Genomic DNA, 26,694 nt, shown 5'->3' on the forward strand with positions numbered 1-26,694 from the left:
TCCACCCACTATTTTTAACCTTTTGAGCCCTAGCCTAGGATATTGTTTATTGGGTTTGGGTTTTCTATTTGCATAATTCCAAATTATTAAAAAAAAATCAGTTAAACAAGGTTGCTTGTCCTTAGTGTAACATGACCTGCCTACTTTATATGTCCCAATATAGCTTTCTTTCATGCTGTGATTTTCACCATAGGACTGACTTTCAGGAAGACATATCTTGAGTGAATGTTTTATGACCAGAAAGAAGGTCATATGTAATAGGCCTTGGTAAGAAATTGTGTGTATACAATTTATCTCTGTGAGAGAGTTGTTTACATCTGAAAGGTTAATGTACATTATTGTTCTTCCACTGATGATGCATATGTAAATCTTAATTTAATTTCATTTTTATACAATAATAGCCTTTTTAGGAGCTTGGTTTTTTTTCAATGAGAGGCCCATAATATTCAGTAAAAATTATGTCATTAAAACTGAGAAGAGACCATACATTGAAGAATGGTCATTTTAAGTAATCCAAAAATAATAGTGCTGTGGGTGAATTGGAAATTAGAAATGGATAGTTCTTTTATTAATTTTATTGCAGTTTTTAAATTATCATTTTTTCAAGTTATTTGTTATATATCAGGGGTGTCAAACTGCCGGCCCGCAGGCCAGACGCATCATGCGGAAGCCGCGCCCACCCCATTGCTGACAATGGCAAAACTGTCCCGATATGTTGCGTGATGTCATGTGACATCACGAGTTTCATATGTCTTTTATATATGCTTGTAACTGTGATAGGGATAATGCTGCCATTGATAATATAATGTAACATAGTGATATGATATAAATATAGCATTTATAGCATTTTGCTGCTTGCTCAGGAGATTTGAGGAAAATACATTCCTAGTAGTATGCATCTCTTATTTCCATGTGGATAGCTATTTTTTCCTACTGTAATGAACTCAGCAAATATGCAGAGCAATTCAAACGATCTTTTCAAATGTAGTCCAAAATAATAGATTAAATTCATAGGACACAACTTTGTTTTTAGTCAGATCATCATTCTGACAGAAAGTTTCCTCAGTATCAAGATAGGAATGGTCCCATGCCTACTAAGAAGAGGTGGAATTGATTGTATCTGGGATCTTTGTTTATAGACAATTAAAACACGTGATATATCACTGAACAGAGTTTATATTTAGGCTTTGAGCTACAAATTGTCAAATGTTTTTGTTGTACAAAAGTTTGATTCAAATTACTATATTTACTTATTAGAACTAGATGTTTATGTTCATGGTGTTCTTGAAATTGTCTTGAGTACAAATCATAGGTTGATAATAGTTTGAATACTATATACCAAACGTTTTTTACATTTTCAGTGTATAACCATGCTGTTTAATTTATTTCATTTTTTGTTAAACCAAATTTTGAGCCACATTTGATACACAAATTTTTATCATTTTGTTAGATTTTTCATCTCTAATGTTGAAGTAGTATGCATTATGTCAGTGGGGAGGCAGGACATTAAAAAAATGTAGAGTGTGTATACAATTTCTGTGTGTGAGAGAGTTGTTTACATCTGAAAGGTACATTAACTCGTGAATGCTATTCTTGGAGCATTCTTAGAGTTGGTCCTGCAATCCTGAGAGGAGACCCTTTGTTTAGCAGTTGAAGATCTCAGAGAAAGATACCCAGTGATTCTAAATCTGTGCACAGTGCATCCAGAGACAAATGGAAATGTATGTGTTGTAAACCACTTGAAATATACAATCCTTTCATAGTGTGCATTGGAAAGTTACTCTCTTCTGTACCACAATAGGTGGAAAGGTTAAATATGCTCCAGAAAAAAATTCAGAAATGTGTTTTGCTCTGCATTTATTTAAAATCATCTTATTTATTTCTTAAATTTCTTATTTATTTCTTAAATTTTTTATTTATTTATGAGTTTGTTTATGGAATAATGTTGGCTTCACATGCAATGTTTCCAGAAATATCTAAATTAAGGATTATATCATGTATCAAGTTTTATTTTTTTTAAAAAAACCTTGCAAATGTGTGATCTTTTAACCTTGAGATGCTGCATTTGTGACTCATGTGCTGGAGTGAGTAGAATATAAAGCAGTCATTCCATTGCAAAAATATAACAGGCTAAAAAGCAAGAAATTCACTATAAGTTATGATTTGGGTCATATCTGAACCAGGATTTTTTTTTTCTATCTTGACTTCCTGAGCAAATCTTAGTGGCCTTGTTTGCTTAGCATATTAAACCAAATGTAAATAAGCAACATTTCAAGGTACTGTTTTGTGTTAACCTGCCATGTGAAGCTGTGCTACCAGTCAGTTTAAATGTAGCAGGCATCTTAACATTAATGTCGAAAAGTGTTACATTTTAATAGTAACTGTCAGACTAAAGGGACTGGTTGAAAACCAGATAAATTTATTTCAACTAAGGCAACTTCTTTGTTTGCTTAGATTTTAAGCCATGAAAATTCTGTTGACCTTGTTCTGCCATCAGTATTAAGAAAGAGAGGAAACGTAGAGCAATTTCAATAGGATGTTAAAATTAATTTGCAATTACATATTTTTATTTTTATTTTGATCATAAGCTATTTGTAGATAAAGCTAATAAAGTAGAAAATAAATCTAAGTTAGTTTTACTTTTTCCAATTGATGTTCAAAAGTGTTACTGTACAAACAAATATTTAGAAGTTGGTAATATCATATATGCTCTTGTTAAGTTTAGAGTTCATGTGTTAGAACTTTCTCTACCACTGAGGAGATTCACTGTATCTATACATTCAATTTAAATTTTTACAGCAAGAAAATAAATAAAATTGATTTTCATTTTTTATCCTATGCTAATTTAGTCATGGCTGCAGGCTTTAGAAATAGTCTGCTGTTCTTTTTATCCATTATGATTTTTTTTTCTTTTGTATTGTTTTCTTTTTATTTTTAACGCTTTCTGCTTAGAAAGGTGTTTAGTCTCCACCACCCATCTTGTTGCCTTTCCTGATGCCTACTTTGTTCATCAAAATTCTGTTTATTGCTTAATTTTTTATTATTATTCCCTGACCTCTTTGTCATCTTCTAATTTTCTTCTTTTCCTTTTCTAACCTCACTACATACGCTTCCAAAACTAACACAGGTGACAAACTGTGTTCCATTATCAGTTACAAATAGTTGTATTTTTCTATGTTCAAACTGATTTGTTCTTGGTTGGTTTTTTTATATTTTCACAGTGTGTGGGTGTGATTTGGCTCAAGGAGGCTTTTTCATTAAGAATGGTGATTACCTTTGCACTGTGGATTACCAGCGGATGTATGGGACCCGATGCAATGGCTGTGGGGAGTTTGTGGAAGGAGAAGTTGTAACAGCTCTGGGAAAAACATATCATCCCAACTGCTTTGCCTGCACTATGTGCAAGTAAGTCAACTAATGCTGAACAAAGTTGTTTCTTCTTCTTCTTCTTCTTCTTCTTCTTCTTCTTCTTCTTCTTCTTCTTCTTCTTCTTCTTCTTCTTCTTCTTCTTCTTCTTCTTCTTCTTCTTCTTCTTCTTCTTCTTCTTCTCCTTCTCCTTCTCCTTCTCCTTCTTCTTCTCCTTCTTCTCCTCTTCTTCCTCTTTTTCCTCCTGCTTCTTCTGCTTCTCCCCCTCCCTCCCCCTCTCCTCCTCCTCCTCCTCATTCTTTATCACCTTATCTATATGGATGCTAGAGAACATAAATCCTAGAGAAAAAAGAAAACATATTCAAAAAAGAAAAATTGTTGATTTTTATTGATATGTTGAGTTATATATATGTATGTATGTAACTGAGGTAGGGGATCATACAATTCACTGTGGTGTTTTCTTTTTTAGCTACTCATTTGCAAAAGGATAAAGATTGGATACACTTGAATATACCTAAACTTACCTGATCATGGAAGCTAAGTGGTGTAATTCTTGTTTAGCTAGTACTGGCATTTAATAAAAGACATCTTGGAAATAACTGGATTCTAGGGGCTGTTTCTCCTGTGGTCAGGATCAGGAAATTATCCCTACCCAGCATAGTCAACCGTCAAGATAATTTTGTCTAAATTTCCATAAGATTATGGAGGTTTATGGGATTCCCATTAGTCTTTTAGAGGAAAAAAACATTTTTAGAGGCAGAATGTCCCTTTTTTCTTACTACATTCTCTATCTGTAATTTTAGTAAAATATATATTAAAGTATCTTTGGGTGTTATGTTTTGACAAATAGTGCCTTGGAAAATGTATTTTTATTTGTGTGATGCTTTCACATATTTAAATTTACTTGAATGATTATCCTCCTTACCCTCCCACAGAGCACTGCCTAGCACTGTAGAGAAAAAAAAGACTTTGAAACTCTGCAGAGCTTTAGCCAATCCATCAGTGTAACAGACAGCTAGATGGACCATTGATCTGACTTGCTACAAGCCAAATATTCTTATTCCTATCTGTTGTCTACCTTCTGAAGAACTGGATCTTGTTGCTCTTGTTGAAGGCTGAAACTCCCTCATGCCATAATTTCTGATTTAATTTTTTGTGGTAGTTGCAGGATCTGTTCATTCCCATGGTATCTACTTTTAATCAACTCACCCTTCTTTTCCTAAAGAAACGTAGCTGAGCATTACTCTGAGTAATGAAAACACCCAGTAGATGCATTCCTGTTCTCTGCTTGTTTAGAACACCAAGAACTGCTTAAATTCTGGGATTTGTTGCTTCCATTGACTGCCAAAAAAATGAGCTATCTAATCGCATATACTTTTGGTGAAAAAAATAATAGAAATTTCTAAAGATTTTCATTTGAGCATTCAAACTATCAACGAGCAGGCTTCATTTCCTAATGAAAACACTTATATAGGCCTGGGCTTTTTAAAACAAACAAACCTTTGAAATAAAAATGTATTGTTCAGGTTTTTTTTTCTCCTATCATTATTATTTTTTCCTTATTGAGATACATTTAGTATTTGGATTTTCTCCAAATGTCTTTCTTTGCCAATACCGCATTTTGAACAAGCTTCGGCCCTTTTTCCTGCAAGAGACTTGATTTTACAGCAGCTGCAACAACGGGAAGTTGCTGAGAAAAGACAATGTAGCCCCAGAGATGGCCTTGCCTTAAAATGCCTCTTTTGTTTCCCAGACGTCCTTTTCCTCCAGGAGACCGGGTTACCTTTAATGGAAGAGACTGTCTCTGTCAAATGTGTGCTCAACCAATGGTATCCAGTCCAAAAGAACTCTCCACTTCCAGCAGTAAGTATTGTATCTTTTCTAAGTACTCCAATGTCTGGAGGGCTATATTTCTATTTTCTGCTGCTGCCTTATTCTAATGTGCAGTGCTAACTTTGGCTACAAGTTGGGTTTGCATTCTAGAAATTGGATATAGTCTCCCCCTATTTCTGCAGTCTGCTGCTTTTTTTATTTTTTTGTTGTTATTGTTTAATTTAACTGCATCTGGAGAAACTAAGTAGATCCAGTGTAGTTCTTTTTTATTCAGATAGGTCAAATTATTTTGTACACAAATAGGAGGTTATATTATTTTAATTTTGACCTGCTGGAAATATAGAAGCATTACGGTTTGTATTAAAATAGCATTTACAACATTTTCAGAGTTTTAAGTAATTGCTTTAATATCCTTTCTGTTCATAAGCAAAAGTAAGTAAAACCCTTTTATAAGACCTTTATGTTTGGTAGTTACTTGCTTTTAAAAAAATTGGTAAGGAAAATATTTAAGAGAAGTAAAGAAGATTAGGATTACATTAGGTGTAGATATTAGATGAGAAGATGTCAAATTTGCAAAAGGACTTTCAAAATATTAACCAAATTTGTCTTTTGTTATAACTGGTCTAAAAGCTCTTTCTTTTTCCAACTTTATTTTAAATATATTAGAATCCAGATTCTACACAGATCTTTTTGCTTATTTAATGTTTGTTCTATTTTACTTCCTCAATAGCTAAGTGTGTGTGTGTGTCTTTGTGTGTGTTTTAATATGCAACAAATATTTCTTTGCACGGAAAACTTTAAACATGCAACAAATTAACTGAAAGGAAAACTGAATTAAGTCAATCTCCAACAGAAAGGCAAAATACACCCAAAAATAATTATAGATACATTCAGAGACTGTCTTCTCTACCTTCTTAATCTAGTTCAGACATGTCAAACACAAGGCCCAGGGGCCGGATGCGGCCCACAAAGTGGTTTCATGAGGCCCGCAAAGCCATCCTGGAAACAGTGAGGGAATGTCCCCCACTGCCTTGGCCCTGGCCCAGGCCGGCCGGGAACCAATGTACAATTTTGTAGTGGCCATCTATGCTGAAACGCATTCAGTCTTAGCTTCACAAGGCCGTCCAGAAACAGCGAGGAACCAACCCCTGCTGTGTCGGTCCCGCCCCCTGGGTGCATGCTGGGGAGGTGTCACCCTTTGTGAGGAATGAAGAAATGGATCATGCCTTGGCACTTGCCCCAGTCCCACCCCCTTCTGCCAGAGACCCTCAGATCTGTCCCACTCCTACCCAGGCTCCCACAGGCACCCTTGACGCGAACGATGTAGAGCTGGCCATGCCCACCCAGTAGGCCACACCCACTCCAGACACACCCACCCAGTAGGCCACACCCACCCTGGCCACCCCCCCCCACCCCCCCCAAGGGCAACTGCAATGCTGATGCGGCCCTCAATGAAATTGAGTTTGACACCCCTGATCTAGTTGGTTCAGCTGCAGCTGACATTTTTTCCCATTAATATGTGTGTGTGTGTGTGTGTGTGTGTGTGTATAAAGCCAGAACATACATACATATATACAAACATATGAATTAACAGCAACTGATTAAAATTGATTATCTTTAAAATAAACCATTTCATTGATAAAGGTAATGATCCCGGGATTATATGTGTGCACTTGCATCATTCTTTGTCATACACATTACACAGACTTAAGCATGTTAAGTGGATGTAACAAATAGATTTCGTACCCATATTTTTAGAGCTGTTCTCTGAAAGATGGAGCTGACTTCTTGCTTTTACTAGTGTTTGTGTTTTCTTTCAGTTGTTTTTTCTTCCTTTAAACAGTGTCTATTCTGAACACACACATATGCACACATACACATACACCCACATGGAAACTCCTTAAAGAAGCACACATCATTTTCTATATTAGTTCTGCCTATCTATAATCATTCCAAATTACAAGGTGAACTTACATAAGTATTGCAGAATTCTTTTTTATAGAAATTGTCACGAAGGCATGGGTAATGGGGAACTTAATATTGTGGTTATTAATGCAATGTAACATCAAATGTCCTATGAGAAGACATTAAAACAGATACATTTATCCATTGCGTTACCCAAAATAGAATAAATGGAGTTATGTTTGTTTTGCCTTTCATTCATTTTAGAAATCACAAATCAGAAATTCAAAAGTTTGGTATTCTTAAGTAACTTTTCATTAAACAACTCACATTACATTACATTCTTATTACATCTGTCTGCAACAGTTTGTATTATAAATAGAGTTCCTTTCAACAAAACAGTACAGAAATCCTAAGAAAACACAGTACTGGCACAAAAGCATCTTCTAATAGAGTCCAAACAAAAACTAAAGTTATAACTTTAGATAGAGCAGTTTTGACAGAATGAGGACAGGTTTGCTGTGCTATGAGGAGATACATATTACATGTGTTATGAATATAAACAACTTTTGCTATGAAATTATTTTAATGAAGTCCTCTTGTCCATTCGGGCTGTAAATGGTCAGATATTAGGTAACTGTCTTGAGCCTGAGGCTTCATTTGGGGGAGAATATCACTGAAAGAGCATCTGAAACTTTGAATATAACATTGTCTTATAGAAGGATCAAGTAGAATTAATGTTAACTTTTTTTTCATGTTTTGATGGGATTCCCTAAAGGCTTGTAAGATTGAAATCTTACAAAGCTGAAATCTAATTCAGTTTTGGGGACAGTTGCTGTGATGTTATTGCTATAATATCAATATGTCTTTTTGGTTTAAAAAAGGGGATAGCTTAAAGAGAAAAAGCCAGATTCAAGTTGCATTTCATTAAAGATGGATTGGAGAGCTGGCTTAAGTCTTGCACTTAGAACTGTGGCAGCATCCTACAATCTTGTTATGTGATGAGAATTCAGACAATCAGCATGTATTTACAGTTGCCATGTCCCGGGGTCATGTGATGACCATTTGTGACCTTTCCAGCTGCCTTCTGACAAGCGAACTCAATGGGGGGGGGAGGAGAAAAGCTGGATTCGCTTAACAACCACATGATTCACTTAATAATCACAGTGATTTGCTTAACAACCATTACAAAAAAGGTTGTATAATCAGATGTCAAGGTTCCGACAGACAGAGACAAATAAAGCAGATCTCCGAGGCTTGCAAATTCCTCAAAGAATATGTTTATTGGTTACAAAGTATCGGCACGATCAAGAGTGAAACCAACCCTGGAGACCCACGTAACAATTCCCCAATACAAAGTTACAAAACCCCACCCCTATAACTATGCAATCAACTACGTTCCCCAATACATCTTCTTGGCGGGCTTTTTACGCAACGCCCAGCCTGCAGTCTCGGGGGCAGCCGATGACCTTGGTTCCCACGGGACAAAAGATTATTTAGACTAACGAAGCACTTGGGCAACCCCCTCCCTCCATTCTACTTGGCAACCGAAAATGAGTAGGAAAAATGGCTGCAGCCACACTCATTTGTAGAGTTGACATCAGGCACATTTCATCTAACCACCCTGCCTAGCAATGGAAATCCTGATCCCAATTGTGGCCGTAAATCAAGGATTACCTGTATGGCCCAAGTCCACCTTCATTTTTTTTAAAATAAATGAAATCTTACAAATTTGCCAAATGACATATAAGTACTGTACATCCAAAAGGAGGTGATTCGCTGGAATGGTTGGTTCCATGCTTGAATATTGTGCATTTTGTTATAAAATGCTGGAAATGTTGATACCATATTTCTTTGAGACACAGGAAATTGTTTCTAGTTAGCAAATCTCAATATCTTTTTCCCAACCAACAAACGGCCTAGAAAATGGCACATCTTTTCAAGTTCAGCGGAAATGAGTTAAATCAGGCTGCCTTTTAAATACCATCTTCCCATAGCCTTGTAATATATTACATGTCTGCAAAGTTGTTTTGACTCTCTTCCTTGAAACTTCTATGACGCGTATATGCTTCTGGGCAAATGACATGGCTTTTGTAAATTTGTTCTTTTTTTCTCTCAAGTGTGAAAGAACCTTGGAAATGAGAATGTCGTATTGTTTCTGTCCATTAGCCTGAAAATTCAGAGTTGTTTTTTTTTGTCCTTTTAGAAAGAACACTGAGTCATTGTTGTAATCCAAAGCTTGGATCATCTTGGAAACTATCCCGTTTGCTCACTGATTGAAAATCGAAAGGCCTTTAAGAAAGGCACACGCGTACACAGGCACACACACACGTCTCTCTGTCTCAAGAATTAACTCCAAAACATTACCTGGCAACAATTTTTATTAGTCTTGGTCTCCTTGTGGCCTGAAATGCAGAGGCAAAATTCATCATATTATTATTTACTGTGCTGTTCTGTTGGCACAGATACTCCTTAGAAGGAACACAACAGAGATGTAAGTCTGTAACTTAGAGCATCCCTACCAGAAACTTCTGTTATTCTTCACTAACAGCTCTCAGAGTCTTCCTTTTTTTTTTTTTTTTTTTTGAAATGGTACAACAGTTGTTGGAAGCAAATATGATGTTATTCCTATTGGAGATCAGGCCCGGCTTTTATTTGCAGTTGATTTCTGAATTTGGGCATAAAAGTTCCTCCTTCTGACATGAATCAGTTGTTTTATCCTGTGAAATTTGGAAGGCTGTACCATTAAGTTCCTAGGCAGTTTACTTTCAGCAGCTAGGATCTGATTATGTCATAAAATGTTCATAAAGTTACATAAAGGAGCTGGGGAAAAAGCCAACACCCAGAATTAGGCAATAAGCATGGTTTTATTACAGCATATAGGTGTATATTCATTTTCTTCAAGTTTCAGATTTCTTGCTAGTGCCCTTTACAATCAGTCCATTAATGTGTTTGTTTTGAAAAGATTGCATCTGCTAACATCATTTCTGGCAAGTGATTGCACATCTGCAGGTTGTACTACTTTACTTTTGTCAGTTACATGACACACCCAGGCTTTCTGTTCCATTCTCTTTTCTTTGCTTGCCAACTATGTGGAGGTTATTTCTCTGCTCCTCTTTCACATACACCCTTGTACAAAAATAAAAAAGAGAAGGGAAATGGGAATAAAAGCTTAGAAGGGGCTCAAATATAGCATGCCTTGCCTTGTCTCTGTCCTGTTGTTATTTTATAGCATAGTGTTACTGTTTCTAGTTGCTATTTTATTTTAAAAAGTTATATTTATATTATATAAAGGAAATTGGTGTAAGCCATAAGGAAATATTTCTGTGGAATCTTTTGAAACTCTTTATTTAGGTTCTAGTTAATGCAAACTTTGCAATCTTGGTAACAGATGAACAAATCAAACTGTTTAGACCATCCTTCCCCAACCTGATGTTTTCAAGTTGATTTATGTGAACCATGCTGATTTGGAATTTGGGTAACTGCAAATGGGACACATTTGAAGATCATGGCTGCAGAAGGCCACTCTAAAAGTAGTTTCCAAACTGGATCTTATCAAATAGTGAGGTATAGATAGACAAGCTTTAAGGACTGGTAGCTGATTAAAATATTGATTGTCCAGCCTTGTATTGTTCAGAGAAGTCCTTGCAAAGTGTTCATGTATGTATGCACTTTTATTACTTGAATAGAAAAACAAATAGAAAAAATATAAACAGCATACAGATTTAGAAAGCAAGAATGAAATGAAAACAGACAAAGGAGAGCCAGTTTAATCTAGTGCAGTGATGGCAAATCTTTTAGAGACCGAGTGCCCAAACTGCAATCCAAAACCCACTTATGCATCGTCGGGTGCCGGGTGTGTCTGGCCATTGGATGGGTGTGGCCCATTGGATGGGCGTGGCTGCGGTGGTAACAGCAGACTGGGTGGGACTAAAAAGTTCAATCAATCAATTCCAACTTTGCAAGATCTTTTTTTTCCCGCAAGAAGTTGAAATTGACTGATTGATTGAACCTTTTTTTTTTTTTTGCACACGGCGGCAGAGGCCTAAAGCGAAAAGGTTTTATAAAACCCAGCTGGCCTACAACTGGGGCGACGGCGCTCGTGCCCACAGAGAGGGCTTTGAGTGCCGCCTCTGGCACCCGTGCCATAGGTTCGCCACCACTGATCTAGTGGTTAAGGTAGCAGGCTAGAAACCAGGAGACTGAGTTCTAGTCCTGCCGTAGCCATGAAAGTCAGCTGGGTGACCTTGGGCCAGTCACACACTCTCAGCCCAACTCACCTCACAGGGTTGTTGTGGGAAAAACAATAAGAAGGAGTATTGGGCATGGTCGCCATCTTGAGTTGTTGATAAAAATAATAAAAGCAGGATGTAAATAAGTAAAAATAAATAAAATAAAAAGCCATAAGGTATATATTCACAGTATATTTGCATACATGGAAACCAGTGCTATGTAACTGTTAAGGAGCCAAACTGAGTTAGGAGAACCCAGATTCTAGTCTTTCCTTAGTCACAGAATCCAGCTGTGTGTATTTGGACCAGTCGTTCTGTTACTGGGAAGTCGTTCTGTTACTGGGAAAATAAACATCTGTCTACCAAACCTTACTGCAATGGTATAGTAGATAATGCTCCCTAATCTTCAGTAAACAGCCTTCATCCTACACTGAATAAATTTGTTACGAGTTATTCTAAATGAGCATTTCAATGAATGAGATAGTCAAATTTCATTATAATCATCTATTGCTATCAATATCAAGAATGCGTCATTCATAAATTTCTAATAACATTAATTCTGCAGAATACTGAAGAGTTGGGGCTATTTATTTACCTTTCCAATGCTGATAAATAAGGGCGCATAGAATCCACTTTCTTTGTCAGATATCAGTTTCTAGATGATAATGGCCCAATTGATTTAGAGAGTTGTTAATAGAAGCTGATCTATGCACTCTAAAGCACATCTCATATTCTGCAGAATATGCAAAGGTCTTATAGTGGATATTGCTCAATTATTGATGTATTCATGAATAAAGTGTTCTCTAAAATCTGAAAGTTTGAAAATACCTTTTCCACTTTAGGTTATTTAACACATTTTCATAATTTATTTAAATCTTTCAGTTGTTTAGTAATTTTAAAATTATGTTACCAACGCACTTTTAAAAATACATTGTGGTGTTCATATGTAACACCAGAAATAAAAACAAAGATCAGATTTCTTTAGAGGAACTATAAGCCAGTTTCTATTTTCAAAGAGTTTTATAATTGAGGGATTGGCAGTATATATAACATGCACTTTGGTAGTCCCACAGCAATGGTTACATGTCAGTTTGGTTGTCTATGATCATTCTTTGAAGCAGCATATTACCTTCATCCTAGATAACAAAAAAGCATATTCTTAAATACCCATGATGCATTAGTCCCTTTGGAAAAGCAGCAAGATTCATGCATCATTACGATTGTCTATTCTCTTGTGCCTCTACTTTAAGCCCTGACCTTCATCTTGCTTCTGCTTCTTATATTTATCATACCATTAAATTATGCATTTGAAAGCTCAAAACCTCTTGACAATTTATAGGTGGCATCGTAATATATTCTTCTTGAGTACTTTATTTTCTTGCTTGTGAGGTACAACATTTAGATTTATTCTAGAAGCAAGATAAATGTGCCTCTCAAAGATTTTATAATGCAGAAGATTTGAAAAGAAAGATTGCTATGCCTTTGAAGCAATTTTTAAAATTGGATTTTTGAAAAGAACAGACTAATTGTTAAAATTTAATTATTTTTTCCTGTTTTAAATGTGAATATGTTTTTTGAGAACATAGAGAAGCTTTATAATTAAACACCACAAATCTTAATTTTTTTTATTTTGAATGACTACTTGAATTCAATTGAATAGCTGCTTGATTTGATATGAAAGAGAGCACTAGGAATGTTGCAATTATCTTGGAGCAATTGTGTAGTTAAAAGATAAATCACTCAAAGCTTATATTGTGAATCAAGACCATTTGAGGACAGCTGATCTGTGCTAATTGATGAAGACTAAGGGTACATCCAACTCAACTTGAAATATGTCTGACATTTTTTCTGCTAAAAACAGCATTTAAATGCAAGAAGATTATGGCCTAAGAGAAATAATTCAACGATTATTTGTAGGTCCACAGGTAGGGAGCCTGCCTCCCTTCTAGTAGGAGCAGAATCTGACTGGATTATGTCAATTATCAGGTTCGATTATGACTTAATTAACTGGTAATGGTTCTCTAAAGTTTTGGATGGAAATTTTCCCAGCCCCCCCTTAAAATGCCAAGGAATTAATTTTGGACTTTCTGAGTGCAAAACAGATGCTGTACTCCTGAGCATTAACAGGCAGGATAGCCAATAGGCAGATATTATGGGAGATGGAGTGTAACAATATCCAGATATTGACACATCCAAGATCTAGTGCCACATTAATTATAGCTTGATTGGATTAAATTTAGAAATGCTTATAATTAGACTTAATGAATTCACTGAGACAAGATGTGTGTGTGTGTATGGGTGAGCGTATGTGTGGGTAGGTGGGTGTGAGAGAGACAATGGACTACTTGCTGCAGTTTTCTTGCCAAGATTTCATAAATAGCTTGCCATTGCCTGCTTCCTTAGGGCTGTGAGAGTGACTGGCCCAAGATCACCCAATTGGCTTTGTGCCTAAAGTGATAGTAGAACTCACAAATGATCTGGTTTCCAGACAGACATCTTAACTATTATACCACAGTGGTTCTCTGAGGCATGTTAGACATGTCTAATTTAATTCTCATTGATATTGGTGCATTTGCGCTAAGCATAATGCTCTGGATCCATTATTTGATTTTTTTAAATGGAATATATCAGCAGTTCAAGGTACCTAGTCAACTTCCTGTGGTCTTGAAATCCTGGTGATTGTACAGGAAACCTCCAAGAAAACTCAGGGCAATAGGCAAATATTAATTAATTGTGAAAATGAAATATTAAAAGATAACACATTTACATTTTTACTTTCCTGGTCGCTTATTTTCATTAGATAGGAAAAGAATTGTCTTCATTTGCGAGGAAAAGAAATGCTTTGTAATTGAAAAGGAAGTCCCTTGATTCTGTACTGAAATCTATTTAAAGAAACTGTTTAATATCACAATTTTATTATAATAAAATGTTGGGTAGTTTTAATGTTTCCCTTTTATTTTATTTTTATACAAACATTTAGAATGTTGCTGCCACCTAGAGGATTGAAATGAGATAATGTGTAAAGATCAATTAGTAGAGAGAGAAAGATGCAAAATAGGATTGTTAACCTCCTAGTATTTATTTCTAGAAATTATATGCAAAATTAAAAGCAAAATGTAGAAAAGCAAAATCAAACTGCAGAAATTATATAGAAAATTAAAATAAATAATTTATTATTGTTAAACCAGCATATAAAATTAAAATCATCATAGATGATAGATAGAAAACTGTCAGTTGCTTTTCACAGAAGACCCTTCTGTAAGGACACACACATACAAACACACAGAAAAATGTATGTATTGTATATGTATAATGTGCGTGTATATAAATATATATATAAATATATTTATGAATCAATATAACATTCAGAAAGCTTCTTTTGTTGAGTTGCTTTAAAATGATAACAGGTGGCTTAATCTGGGAGTAAGTAAATATGGATCAGTAAAATTGAGTGACCTGATATATATGTCTTGGTTTATTTGCAGATTGTGCAGGCTGTGGAAGAGATATAAAAAACGGGCAAGCCTTGCTTGCTTTGGACAAGCAGTGGCATCTTGGGTGCTTCAAGTGCAAGGCCTGTGCGAAGGTTCTAACTGGAGAATATATCAGCAAGTAAGTCCACATAGAAAATAAAATATTTGACAGGGTTTTTAAACAACTGGCATTTAAATCCTTTACTGTTATAAAGAGCAAAGAGGACTCAAAATATATGTCCTTTATTCAGGTATGAATAATTTCTTTGCCCTTCAAAACTTACTCCTGTAAGGGAAGCATCATCTGAACCATGGAGAAACCCCCCCCCACCCGCATGTGTTATGTTATCCCCCATGTGACATCACATGTAGTAAGATATTCTGTTCTCTGATTGCTGAGAACAAACTTGTCAAAGGCATGCATTTACTTGCTATTGTTCCTTCTCTGTCATATTGTTATTACAACGTCCTTTGGGGCTAAATTAGGTCAAGAGATGGCTACTTAATGAGTTTACTAGCTGAAGAAAAAAATTTAAACCTGGAATTTTTTTTGCCATAATTTAACACTTAATGTTTGCATTCTCTGATTGTGAAAAATGTATTTATGTTGAATAGTAATAAGTGCAGGATGAGACATAGCTGATGAGAAATCTAAGAAGCTGCCTTTAATGCTATTATGCACCATTATTAATACCTTTGTTGTGTTCAACCCAAAATACAAAGACATCGAAGGAAATGGACGTAAAATAATGTGTATTCTATAGAGTGTTAGTGAAGCTAATTTGTATCTTGTGGGTTACATTCAGAGATGGTGCCCCTTACTGTGAAAAGGACTATCAAGTTCTCTTTGGGGTCAAATGTGAAGCATGCCACCAATTCATCACTGGGAAAGTCCTAGAAGTAAGTAATATGCAACTTTATGTGTAGCTATTTGTTATATATGTATTTCACAAATGTATGTATATCTATAGATTTATGTGTATTTTTATGTTATATAGGAACAAAAGGCACATATTATTTAATGTAAATGGACTATGACCAGGCTTCATGTTTTGGAGGGAAAACCTACATGTTGTTTGACATCAGAAGCACTGAGCAGCAAGGCCTTTACACAGTGAAGAAATCTTTGGCATAGCTTGTGCTTATATATATGGCCTATAAGAATCTTGAGTAATACAAGATTATAGTGAAGTAACTCTTCATTAACTTGTACTGGTCATCTGGATATAAACAGTCCAGCTTTTCCTCATAAGGTTTAGTAGGTTGAATTAGGTTGAATTATGTGATACAAAAATATATAGTAAGATTTAAAGTTAACAAAAGCAACCACTACCAAATTACACTTATCTTTCAGTATAGAGCAGAAGAAGAAGGAGAAAATACTATTGTGTAGGGCAATGCAGCATCTATTCCTGTTCCTCCAAACTCTACCATTAATTTATAAATGAGGCTTTACTACAGCAAAATGGAGATACTTTGTGACATTTTATGATGTTTGAATATTTTCAATTTTTGGCTACTTATTATTTTAAGTATTTGTCTAACTTTGTGCATTTTAAAAAACTTTCCTCGGTATATATTATTTAAGACTCCATAGTAAGTTTTTTTATAAACATATAGTATTTCATTTCACTTATAGTAAGGAGTACTATAAAAGTAGGAAGTAAACACCAGAGGGCAGCACTAGATTTTGTAAGGAAGTAATTCTATGGATAGAGACTATAACTAACCCAAAAAAATTTCATAATAGTACTTTTAAATATAATGCAAACAAGAATTGCTTTACTTCAGAAAATGTACAATTTTGTTTTGAGAAGTAGAGGAAGGCAGCTGAAATAATTTGCATTTTTAAATTGATTAACTCTTAGTACTTAATGTGAATGTATATTTTAATAGGTTTTAAATGTTTAGCAAAATGTTTTAAAATGCCAAAACAGTATAGAAGTCATAAAACATACATCAGTCAATAGAAATAAACTAGTTTTTAACCTGAAGTTGAAAAGAAGTCAATTATGTTTCCATTGGGAATACATTCCCCAGTCAAAGGGCCACCATTAAAAATAGTCTATCCTTTTTTGGTATATTGGAAAATACCATCATCTGACAACTGGAAAGTTTGGAAGAGTCACTTCTTACTTTATTTGGATCCAAGTCTTGTATAAAGAATTGTAATTTTGTAAGGAATTGTAAAGATAAATATAAAGGGTGTGGATCAACTTTGGCCAAATGTTTGGAACAAATCTTTTTTTCCTGGGAGTGGAGCTGAAGGGCTTGAGTTCACTTCATTGTAATTCTGGGCCTCTATGATGCTCACATTCTGATTTGTTTATCTAGAACATTGTTTCATTACAAAAATGGTCAGGAAGCAGCTGCCATCAAAAATAGTTTTTATTTATTGTGCAAAATGCCATGATGGGGAGCAAAAAAGAGATAAGTATTAGGGTAATGAATCACAGGGAATTTTGATTGAAACAGAATATCCTTATTCAAGACAGTCAAACATCATGGTGAGTGGAACAAAATTGAGAGATGCTTATTAAAATGTTCCATACATCACACACACACACACACACACACACACACACACACACAGAGAGAGAGAGAGAGAGAGAGAGAGAGAGAGAGAGAGAGAGAGAGAGAGAGAATGAGTTTATTTTAAGGTACATAACATAGCAACAAGTTTATTTCTGACTCATCTTCTGACAATCTGGGGATTAGAAACTTTCTTTATAAACAACCATTTCTTTGCCAAAAAAGAACCTTGATCTGTCAGTCTAACTTTGTGCAACAAGTAGATAATCTTGTGCAAGATAAGACCTGCTAGGTCAGATTTCTGTTTTGGGTGTGAAAGAGAACAAGGAGTTATAGATATGCCAGTCTTAGTTGTGTCCATTATCATTTTCAAGAATCCAATCCCAGGCCATTGTCCCTCACAGATAGCATGGGTACCCATGAAGGAGCAAGGGTTCAAATGCCAACATTACAGGTAGTTCTCAACTTACCACCACAATTTAGTCCAAAATCTATGTTGCTAAGTGAGACATTTGTTAAGTGAATTTTGCCTCGTTTTAAGACTTTTCTCAGCACATTTGTTAAGTGAATCAGTGCAGTTTTTAAATTAGTAACATGGTTGTTAAGTGAATCTGGTTTCCCCATTGACTTTGCTTTTCAGAAGGTCACAAAAGGAGATCACATGACTCTGGGACACTGCAGTTGTCATAAATGTAAGTCAGTTGCCAACCATCCAAATGTAAATCACGTGACCATGGGGATGCCACAACGATCATAAATGTGAAATACGGTCATAAATCACTTTTTAGTGCTGTTGTAACTTCAAACGGTCACTAAGTGAACTGTTGTAAATCGAGGACTACCTGTATGCACAAAACTGTCTTTGGAGCTGCTATAGTCACTGTAGATGGTGAATTCTGTATCTGATTCTTTTAGTAGCTTTGAACTTAAAATTGTTTTTTTTAAGACCACATGGGGAGTAGTAGTAGTAGTAGTAGTAGTAGTAGTAGTAGTAGTAGTAGTAATAATAATAATAATAATAATAATAATAAAGTTGGAAGAGACCTTGGAGGTCATCTAGTTCAACCCCCTGCTCAGGCAGGAAACCCTATACCATTTCAGACCAATGGCTGTCCAGTTATATCACTTGTTTTCAGTTCAGGAAAGATACTTGACAGATATTACATACTACATTTATATCTATCTATCTTTTCTACTAAAATTTGACTAATTAGAATTATATCAGTATTTTTCCCTTAAGGAATGAAATCTCACTGAAAAAGAATTAAGCTGCCAAATCTGAAATTACAATTAATTCAACTTAGTTGCTAAGCCACTTAGATTGCCGATTTAGTAATGAAGTTGAGCTAACTACTTGCCAGGGAAAGTTGGCATTAAATACTTAATAAAAATAAATACATCATACAAAGTTTTCAAAGACCAGTTGCAATAACCCAAATTATATCTACACAATAAACATAGTATGCACAGTATACATAGAGAAATATGTTAATTAGGTATTTGCTATTAAATGTTCTGCTCACATAATGTTGCAATATAGCTTAATAGGAATCTTACCAAGATAATTGAATTAAAGTAGGGGTGTCAAACTCACAACATCACATGACGTGTTGCAACGTATCATGACAGCAATGGGATGGGCACGGTTTCGCTATGTTGCATCCAGCCTATGGGCCAGCAGTTTGACACCCGTGAATTAAAGGCACTTTTTAAAAATCAGTTATAAATGTAAGGACTCTTTAACGTGAACAGAAGAGATTTAGATTTATATTATAATACATATCAACTCATTAACATACAAAATACAGTTTATCTGCTTTGAGAAGAATTGATCCTTTGCTTTGTTTGATAGTAGAAGGAAACCAAGTCCCCAAGGTCCTAGCTTCAGCAGGAACATTTAGAAGCAATGTTCTGAACAGTTCTACTAAAATTACTACATGCTACTTAGGTAAATGTAGACAAATGGTACTGCCTCACCTTAAGCAATAAGCATCCCCTTTTCTTTTTTCCGTAATGGACTGGTCCGTTTATTGCTAGCTTCAACCAAAAAGTTAGAAAAATCTTTCTGTTTCTGCACTGTGAGTGAGTAATCAGGACCAGACTACAGGGTTGTTATTTTGAAAGAAGAGAGGGCTGTTCTTTGGATTAGGAACAATATTGCCAGAGTTTTTCCTGTGATAAAATGATCTGGAAGTTATTTCATGTCTGCAAGATGACTCTCACAGTTATTTGAGGGAGTCAGAGGGAAATGGAAGATGCAACTCATTGAATGGTGAAGTTTTAAAAAAAATATATCAAAGAAGTCTTAGCAGAAGGTAAATTAATCTTCCTGAGAGAATTGTTGAATATGCAGCATTACAATTATTTAAATAAAGCATGCAACTTTAACGGAAGAGTAAATGAGGGAAGGAAGGTTAGGGTAACTAATCCAACTGTTGTTACCATATAGCAAACAAATAACCAGAACAAAATACATTTATGTGAATTTGGTGTGACTTCTTGTCTTGAGAAGTATAGATATTAAACTGCCAAGGAATAAATTGTGTGTGTGTGTTAAAACTTTTTAAAATTCTTATTAACCAGTGCTATTTCTATTTATTTTAAAAAATATGAGGGACAAATGTTTGTCTATTTAGCTTATATAGAAGCAATCATGAATACATTTATAGACAAATCCAAAGAATTAATACATCAGCGTGGGAGAAATATTAGAGCCCATGTACCTTCCTTTAAGTAAGCATATAGAAAGTGAGAGGGTAATTATAATTCATGCATACTTTGGTGAAAGATATTTTTTTTACCTAAAACTGATTCATGTGTATATGCACACACATACACAATCATTACTCAGATGGAATATTGAGATAGATAACAGCCTAGTTTTAATTATTAAGATCTGAAAATGAAAATATATGTCCAGATTTATGACTTAGTTTACAAAGACACTCTTTTAAAAGATGTGGGTTGTTGTTTTTCATTCTATTGTTATTGATTATGTACTATTGTTTTTAAAGAGAAGTAGGATATAAATGTTTTGATATAAGTAGTTATCTGTACAAGGCATCTTATAGTATCTATATATAAATACTGTTATATATAAATTACAGTTTTTGCTTTTGATAAAAGTGTGTGATTCTAATCTATGGCAACCAGCAGCATATCTACAGATATTTCAGTTGCAGAAAGATTTCAAGCTCATGCTTGACCCTATTTCAGATACAAGATTTTGAAAAAGTATCAGTAAAAGGTTTGGGACAGGGATTTGGGTACCAGATTGTGGCCTGATTTCTATCAACATCAACCAACATATTGCTAATGGGCACTAGCAGAGGACGTTGAAGCAGAATCTTGCATATACTGTATTTTATGAAACTGAAATATTATTTTTGTAGAAGCTTGTAACCATTCGTGGCATTTAAGAAGAAGAAAAAGATTAAGCTTTTCTGTGTGAGCTCTCTTCTGAGATTTATTTATTTATTAGTTTTTATCCAATCATTATTATTTTATAAGTAACTCAAGACCGTGAAGTACATAATATTCCTTTCTCCTTCTATTTTCTCCACAACAACCCTGTGAGGTGGATTGGGCTAGAGTAGGGGTATCAAACTGCCAGCCTGCGGGCCGGATGCGTCATGCCGAAACCGCGCCCACCCCATCTCCAGCAATGGGGAAAAAGTTGCGATATGTCGCAACACGTCACGTGACGTGGTGAGTTTGACACCCCTGGGCTAGAGAGACAATGCTGGCCCAAAGTCAGCTACCTGGCTTCTGTGCCAAAGGCGAAACTAGAAATCTCATGGTTTCTAGCCTGATGCCTTAACCATTACACCAGACTGTAATGCTCTGATGTTAGACTGCCTGTCCAAAAAACACTGGCCAGATTTCTTGATGAACAATAAATGTACCTGTACAATCCCAGGATCCAAATACCTTTTATTCCTATTCCAAGTGGTTTTAGTATTCTTTCTTTCTTTCTTTCTTTCTTTCTTTCTTTCTTTCTTTCTTTCTTTCTTTCTTTCTTTCCTTCCTTCCTTCCTTCCTTCCTTCCTTCCTTCCTCCTCTCCTCTCCTCTCCTCTCCTCTTTTCTCCTCTCCTCTCCTCTCCTCCTTTTATTTCAAAATGGGCTAGTAGATAATTGTTCATTATACATGTGTAAGTATTTATTTTATCCATAATCTAATTTAGTTAAACAGGTTAAGGGGTTTTTAGTATGGATGTGTGGTATTTGGATTCAATTTCTACAAAAGTCCAAAGAAGGTCATAGTTGCTTTAAAATGTTACAGATACTTCCTTTGTACATACCAAAGTACTTTTTGGAGACTGAATCCAAAGTGAGAGGTCCTTGGGGCTCTCTGAGCTTGGTTGTTTTCTTGCAAACGTTTCATTACCCAAACTAGGTAACATCATCAGTGCTAGTTTTGATCACTAGCACTAATTATGTTACCTAGCTTGGGTAATGAAATGTCTGCAAAAGACAACCAAGCTCAGAGAACACCAAGGAGACCTCATTTGAATCCTGAGCTACAAATATTCTCCTTTATTGAATACAAAGTACTGCACAGCTTTAAAGTGCAGCCTTAATCTGCAACCTGTTTAGAAAATGTCAGTAGTCCTTACTTGTTAAGCACTCATTCAGTGGATATTTGAAGTTACAACTATGCTGAAAAACAACTTTATGTCCAATTTATCACCATTTATGACCTTTGCAGCATTCTATAGTTACACGATCGTCATTACTATCAATATTCTTGTCTTTTGGTTTTCTTCTCTCCCCCCCCCCACCTTTTGCAGAGTAGAGAGATTGAGAGAAAAGCATTATAAGAGAATAAGCTGATTGTTCTTGCATACATCAAAAGCAATCTAATCATACCAGCCAGCCGGGGCTGGGAGGTATCTGTGTGCTATCAAAGCAGCTTACACTATTTTCTTGAATCTCTTCTTTTCCAATTTCTCTGTTCTGTGGAGGGAGGGGGTAAAATATACAAGCAATTTCTGTAAGCAATCTCCCGTTTATCTGAAACTTTTCTGCTGCTAATACGATTGCATAGCTTTTGATGTGAAGAAGAGCAAACATCTTACTCTCTTGATATCTCTTCCTCTTCAATCTTCCTGCTCTGCGAGGGCAGGTAATGGCCAGGCAAAGGAGAGATTGCCTACAGAAATCGCCTTGCTTTACCCCACCTTACAAAATGGAGAGATTGGAAAGGTAGAGGTTTCAAGAGAGTTAGCTGTTTGTGTAGCATGCCCATGGCTCCCAGCCCTAGACTGCTGGCATAGTTGCATTGCTTTGTGTGTACAAAACAACAAAGCAGGCACTCCAGCATTCCAAAGGAGAGCAGTGGTTAGGAGACAAACAAAAGCCAAATTATGAAACTGACTTTCTGCCTGAAAAGTAGAGTTCCGGTCATGTGATTTCCCATTTAGTGACTTGCTTAGTTTAGCACCAGAGTTGCCAGTCCCAATTAGGCTCATTAAACCAGGACTACCTGCATATTGGGTAGAACAAATTAGCATTGTGACATGGGCAAAGGTGAAGCATATTGTATTCAGCTCCTTTAAAATTTGAAACTGATAGTTTTTATAGTTTATGTATTTACTGTTAAATGCTTCACTGATTACTTAAAAGAAAAGAAAAGAGAGCCAAAGCAATAGTGAAATACCAGAAAAGGATATGAAGTCTTTAGAAAAGGTATGTGGGTTCACATACAATGCTAACTAGAATAGTTTGTGTATCATTATTACATTATAGATGAATGTAATCAGGGAATATGGTGTAATGAATTTTGGATTGGCCTGGAAAGTATCATACTTCTTTTGCTGCCAACCCAGTTTGTCATGTAAATCTTTTAAGAAGTCTCTTTAAGAAAAGAATTTACAGCAGTTATTTGCTTCTTCAAGGCAAAGAGAAATTGATGTCAATACTGTCATTTTTTAAAGAATGAGAGAAATGAAATCAGGAAGAATCTGTTTTCAAAATCTGGAATCACTTGCTAAAGAATTCTACAAACATGTTAAAGGTTTTTTTTCTCTTGATCTTGCCTATCACCTTTATCCTTTTCTTACTACTCCAAAAGAATCATACTATTTTCAACTTTCCTCTTAGTTTTAATAAATGTATAAAGGATTCTACTGTCTCACAATCTTTATGGTGCTGCATATCCATCTGCAGGAGACAGGGTGGGGGACTGAATGACAAAACCTAGCAAGCAAATCATTAAGCAAGCCGCAAGACATGTGCAATCTCACAATGCAAATACAAAAATGCATTGTGTTCATGTATTCATCTTTTCCACATCTTTGAAGTTTTGACTAGCTGCTTATGCAGTGCAGAGAATTCTGGGAGAATACATGAAAACAGGTCTGTAATTGTCCCAGCTACCCACTCATTAAGAAGATCAAGGGGGGGGAGGTCTGATGCTTGAGGGCCCTTTAATTTACTTGCATAAGTTCAGTCACACTTTTTTTCTGATTAGTGTTATCATTGTATTTATTTACAAACACTGTTAAACACTATGCTACACTAAATATAACTCTCTTTGGAAAAATGAATACATTGCTTTTCTTTTTATTTAGTTAAATAATTCCGTAATAAATTAGTCCTCTGGGCTTCCTTCAAAGAGTGACTGTCTTACACTGATAGTGCTATGTTGAAGCATACATATCAAAGACATTTTTGCATGCGGGAAATACATACTAGATATGAATTCTTTGCCGTTCAAGTAGATAAAAAGGTGTGTAGGATGGCATCCAACAAGGGTAGCAAATGAGAAACCAGTTTTTCAAAAGGGAAAAGATTATACAGTTGGGGAAAATTATACACTGCTCAGTTCAGTGTCTTTTTTGGGAAAGCACAAATGACCAAACTCATAGAATAACAAAGAAAGAGAAATGGCCACAGATTCTGCAATAGTAAATCCTTCCTCACCACCATTCAAATACGGGGAAGGAGATGACCATGTCAATATGGTATACTAGGATTTTCAAATGACATCTTTTGGGCTGAAATATTTTGATATTATATTTGAGATGTCTCTCACTTATTTTATATCTGGCAAATTCATCAAAAACTTATGAACTCTGTAATTACATAATCATTAGTACTTCATTATCCATGTAGCATTTCAACATGCATTCCTCTTCTTAAATTTTAATCCCAAATATTTATTTGTCTGTATGAATCTTGTCTATGAAAACATCTATACCAGTCAGAAATAATAAAGGATACAGTGGGCCTTTTCTCATTGAACAACTCATGCCAAGTATTCTACTTGTTTTAATTTTTGCTATTTAAACTTCTCTCCTGGGTTCATTTTCTTTAAAACTGCTAATAAGAAAAGTTATCCCAAGTTATCAAAGTCTTTTCCAGCATCTAAAAATACCACTGCTATCTTTTTTAGTATATATTGATATATTCTAATGCATTTATTTAAAAAATCTACTGCCATCCTTAATTTTCCTCTTGAAATATAATCTGTTTAATCTGTTGCATTATTTCAGAAATATTGTATTCCTCCATTTAAAGGAATTATTTAATTTTTATTTTTTTGGAACCATATTATTGGGCTATGATTTGCAACTGTGATACAGTTCTTCCTTAATGGTGATATGAAAGCCTTGGATACTCAGCACATGTCAATTCTGGGATGTTTAATGCTTTCCCTAATAAAATATCTAGTCCTTTCTTTTTGAATTTTGTAGTCTCCAGGCACGTATCAAAGCCAGCATATTGAACGATTTTTGGGGAGAGCTTTCCCATTTTTTCTCCATGAAATGAGAAATACTACATATGCATACACAACAAATATATATGGACTCACCAGAAGAATTTGCCTTGGTTCTGTAAATTGTACCATGCTACATTTTATAGATCCAGTTGTCCAGGCTATCCAATCATTAAAAAGAATCTGATGATACTTCATTTTTTTCATAAACTGAAAGTGCAGATACTTTGTGAAAATTCCCAGAGACTTGCAGTATTTACTGGTCGAATGGCTGTACATCAGAATAGGAAATACATTTCTTTAGCATTATTTTTAATTGCTTATCAAACTTGCTGGAGTCTCCCTACTGGCAGTGGGGTTAATTAAAAGATCGTAACAGTACAAATAAAGCAAATGGGACTGGTAGGAAAAGATACAGTATATCCTAATTCTTAATAGGATTACTGCTAGCCAGACCTTCTGTCAAGTCAAGTCAAGTCCTTACTTGGTTTTGAAATGAAGCAAACCTCAACAGCACCCCATTCTGGGGAGAGAACATTTCAATAGCAAAACATGACCTCCAATTTTAAAAAAGCATCCCCTGTTTTGGCTCTTCTTGTTTTCAGGAAGTGAAGTCCTTGGGATGTTTTGTCTTCCAGCCCTTACTGCTTGTATTGTAAGAATTTTCTCATTTTGTTTCACAAAAATGAGCACACATTGAAAAAATGAAGAAACTCACTTAAGGTATTAGTGAGAGGGAAGCAAAAGCAAGTGCCCTCTCCAGATACATTTAGATAGTGCTACCAAGCTTCAAGACTTGTAACATGTTAAAAAGACAGACGAAAAGAAAGAAGTTATCTATAGCTTTTGGAAGTAGCTGAAATAATGTCTCTGTTAGATAACATTCCAGGGTCATAAGCTCCTAAGCATAAAGCTAAGCTGTTTCTAAGTATATACTCCTCTCTAGAGCGTATTAAAACAAGGGCAAGGTATAAAAAAATAGGCTATCTTCAAAGATATTCGTAGACCCAGGTGTCAATGTAGTGATTTACTGCTGTGCAAAAAGAAACCATTTCCTGGTGGAAAAAATAGAGTGCAATCTTAAGTAGCTTCGTGTTTTAGTAAAAGTAACCATTTTTGAAATGGTTGGATAGAATTATTAAAATAGAAGAAGTGAGCCCAGCTGTTCAGTTGTAATACCATAAAAATGTATTTTTTTGGCCAAAAGAAAAGATATGTTTGTAATTAGCCTCTCCTCCAGATCCATTGGCAGTGAAGTAGCCCTTGTGATGTCTACATCCCAATGGCAGTTCTTTTGGAAAGAAGTGCAGAATGAGATCAGAAGTATTAGAAAACTATGTTCTTCTACTCGGACAAAAAGACTTCTACAGCCTAGAAGTAGAAATGAAAGCCAGGGAAAATACGTACCTTCATACCAGGTCATATCTACACATTTACATATCTACACATTTACATAGGGTTGCCAGGTGTCCACTATTTGAGTGGACAGTCCACTTTTTTCACATTATGTTCACTATTTTTTTTTTTCACAAAATAGTGGACAATTTTTTTTATTCAAAAGCTTTATGATGAAATGGTACGTAATCTAAAGCTGTACAGTCTACTTTTTTTACTACTTAACACCCCCCCCCCCCC

The 26,694-nt window shown here is 35.3% G+C and overlaps 1 protein-coding gene across 1 annotated transcript in view; it reads left to right on the forward strand.

Annotated features, from left to right (window-relative positions):
• The window catches only part of ABLIM1 (actin binding LIM protein 1), a 151,047-nt gene that overhangs the window by 67,885 nt on the left and 56,468 nt on the right, over nucleotides 1-26,694 (forward strand). The window contains exons 3-6 of the mRNA XM_015815819.1: nucleotides 3,222-3,405; nucleotides 5,120-5,229; nucleotides 14,819-14,945; nucleotides 15,613-15,706. Coding sequence (XP_015671305.1) covers nucleotides 3,222-3,405; nucleotides 5,120-5,229; nucleotides 14,819-14,945; nucleotides 15,613-15,706 — 515 coding nt within the window. The remainder of the gene's footprint in view (nucleotides 1-3,221; nucleotides 3,406-5,119; nucleotides 5,230-14,818; nucleotides 14,946-15,612; nucleotides 15,707-26,694) is intronic.

This window comes from Protobothrops mucrosquamatus, unplaced genomic scaffold (genome assembly GCF_001527695.2).
Source record: "Protobothrops mucrosquamatus isolate PMUCROS unplaced genomic scaffold, P.Mucros_1.0 scaffold378, whole genome shotgun sequence".
Classification (NCBI taxonomy): domain Eukaryota; kingdom Metazoa; phylum Chordata; class Lepidosauria; order Squamata; family Viperidae; genus Protobothrops; species Protobothrops mucrosquamatus.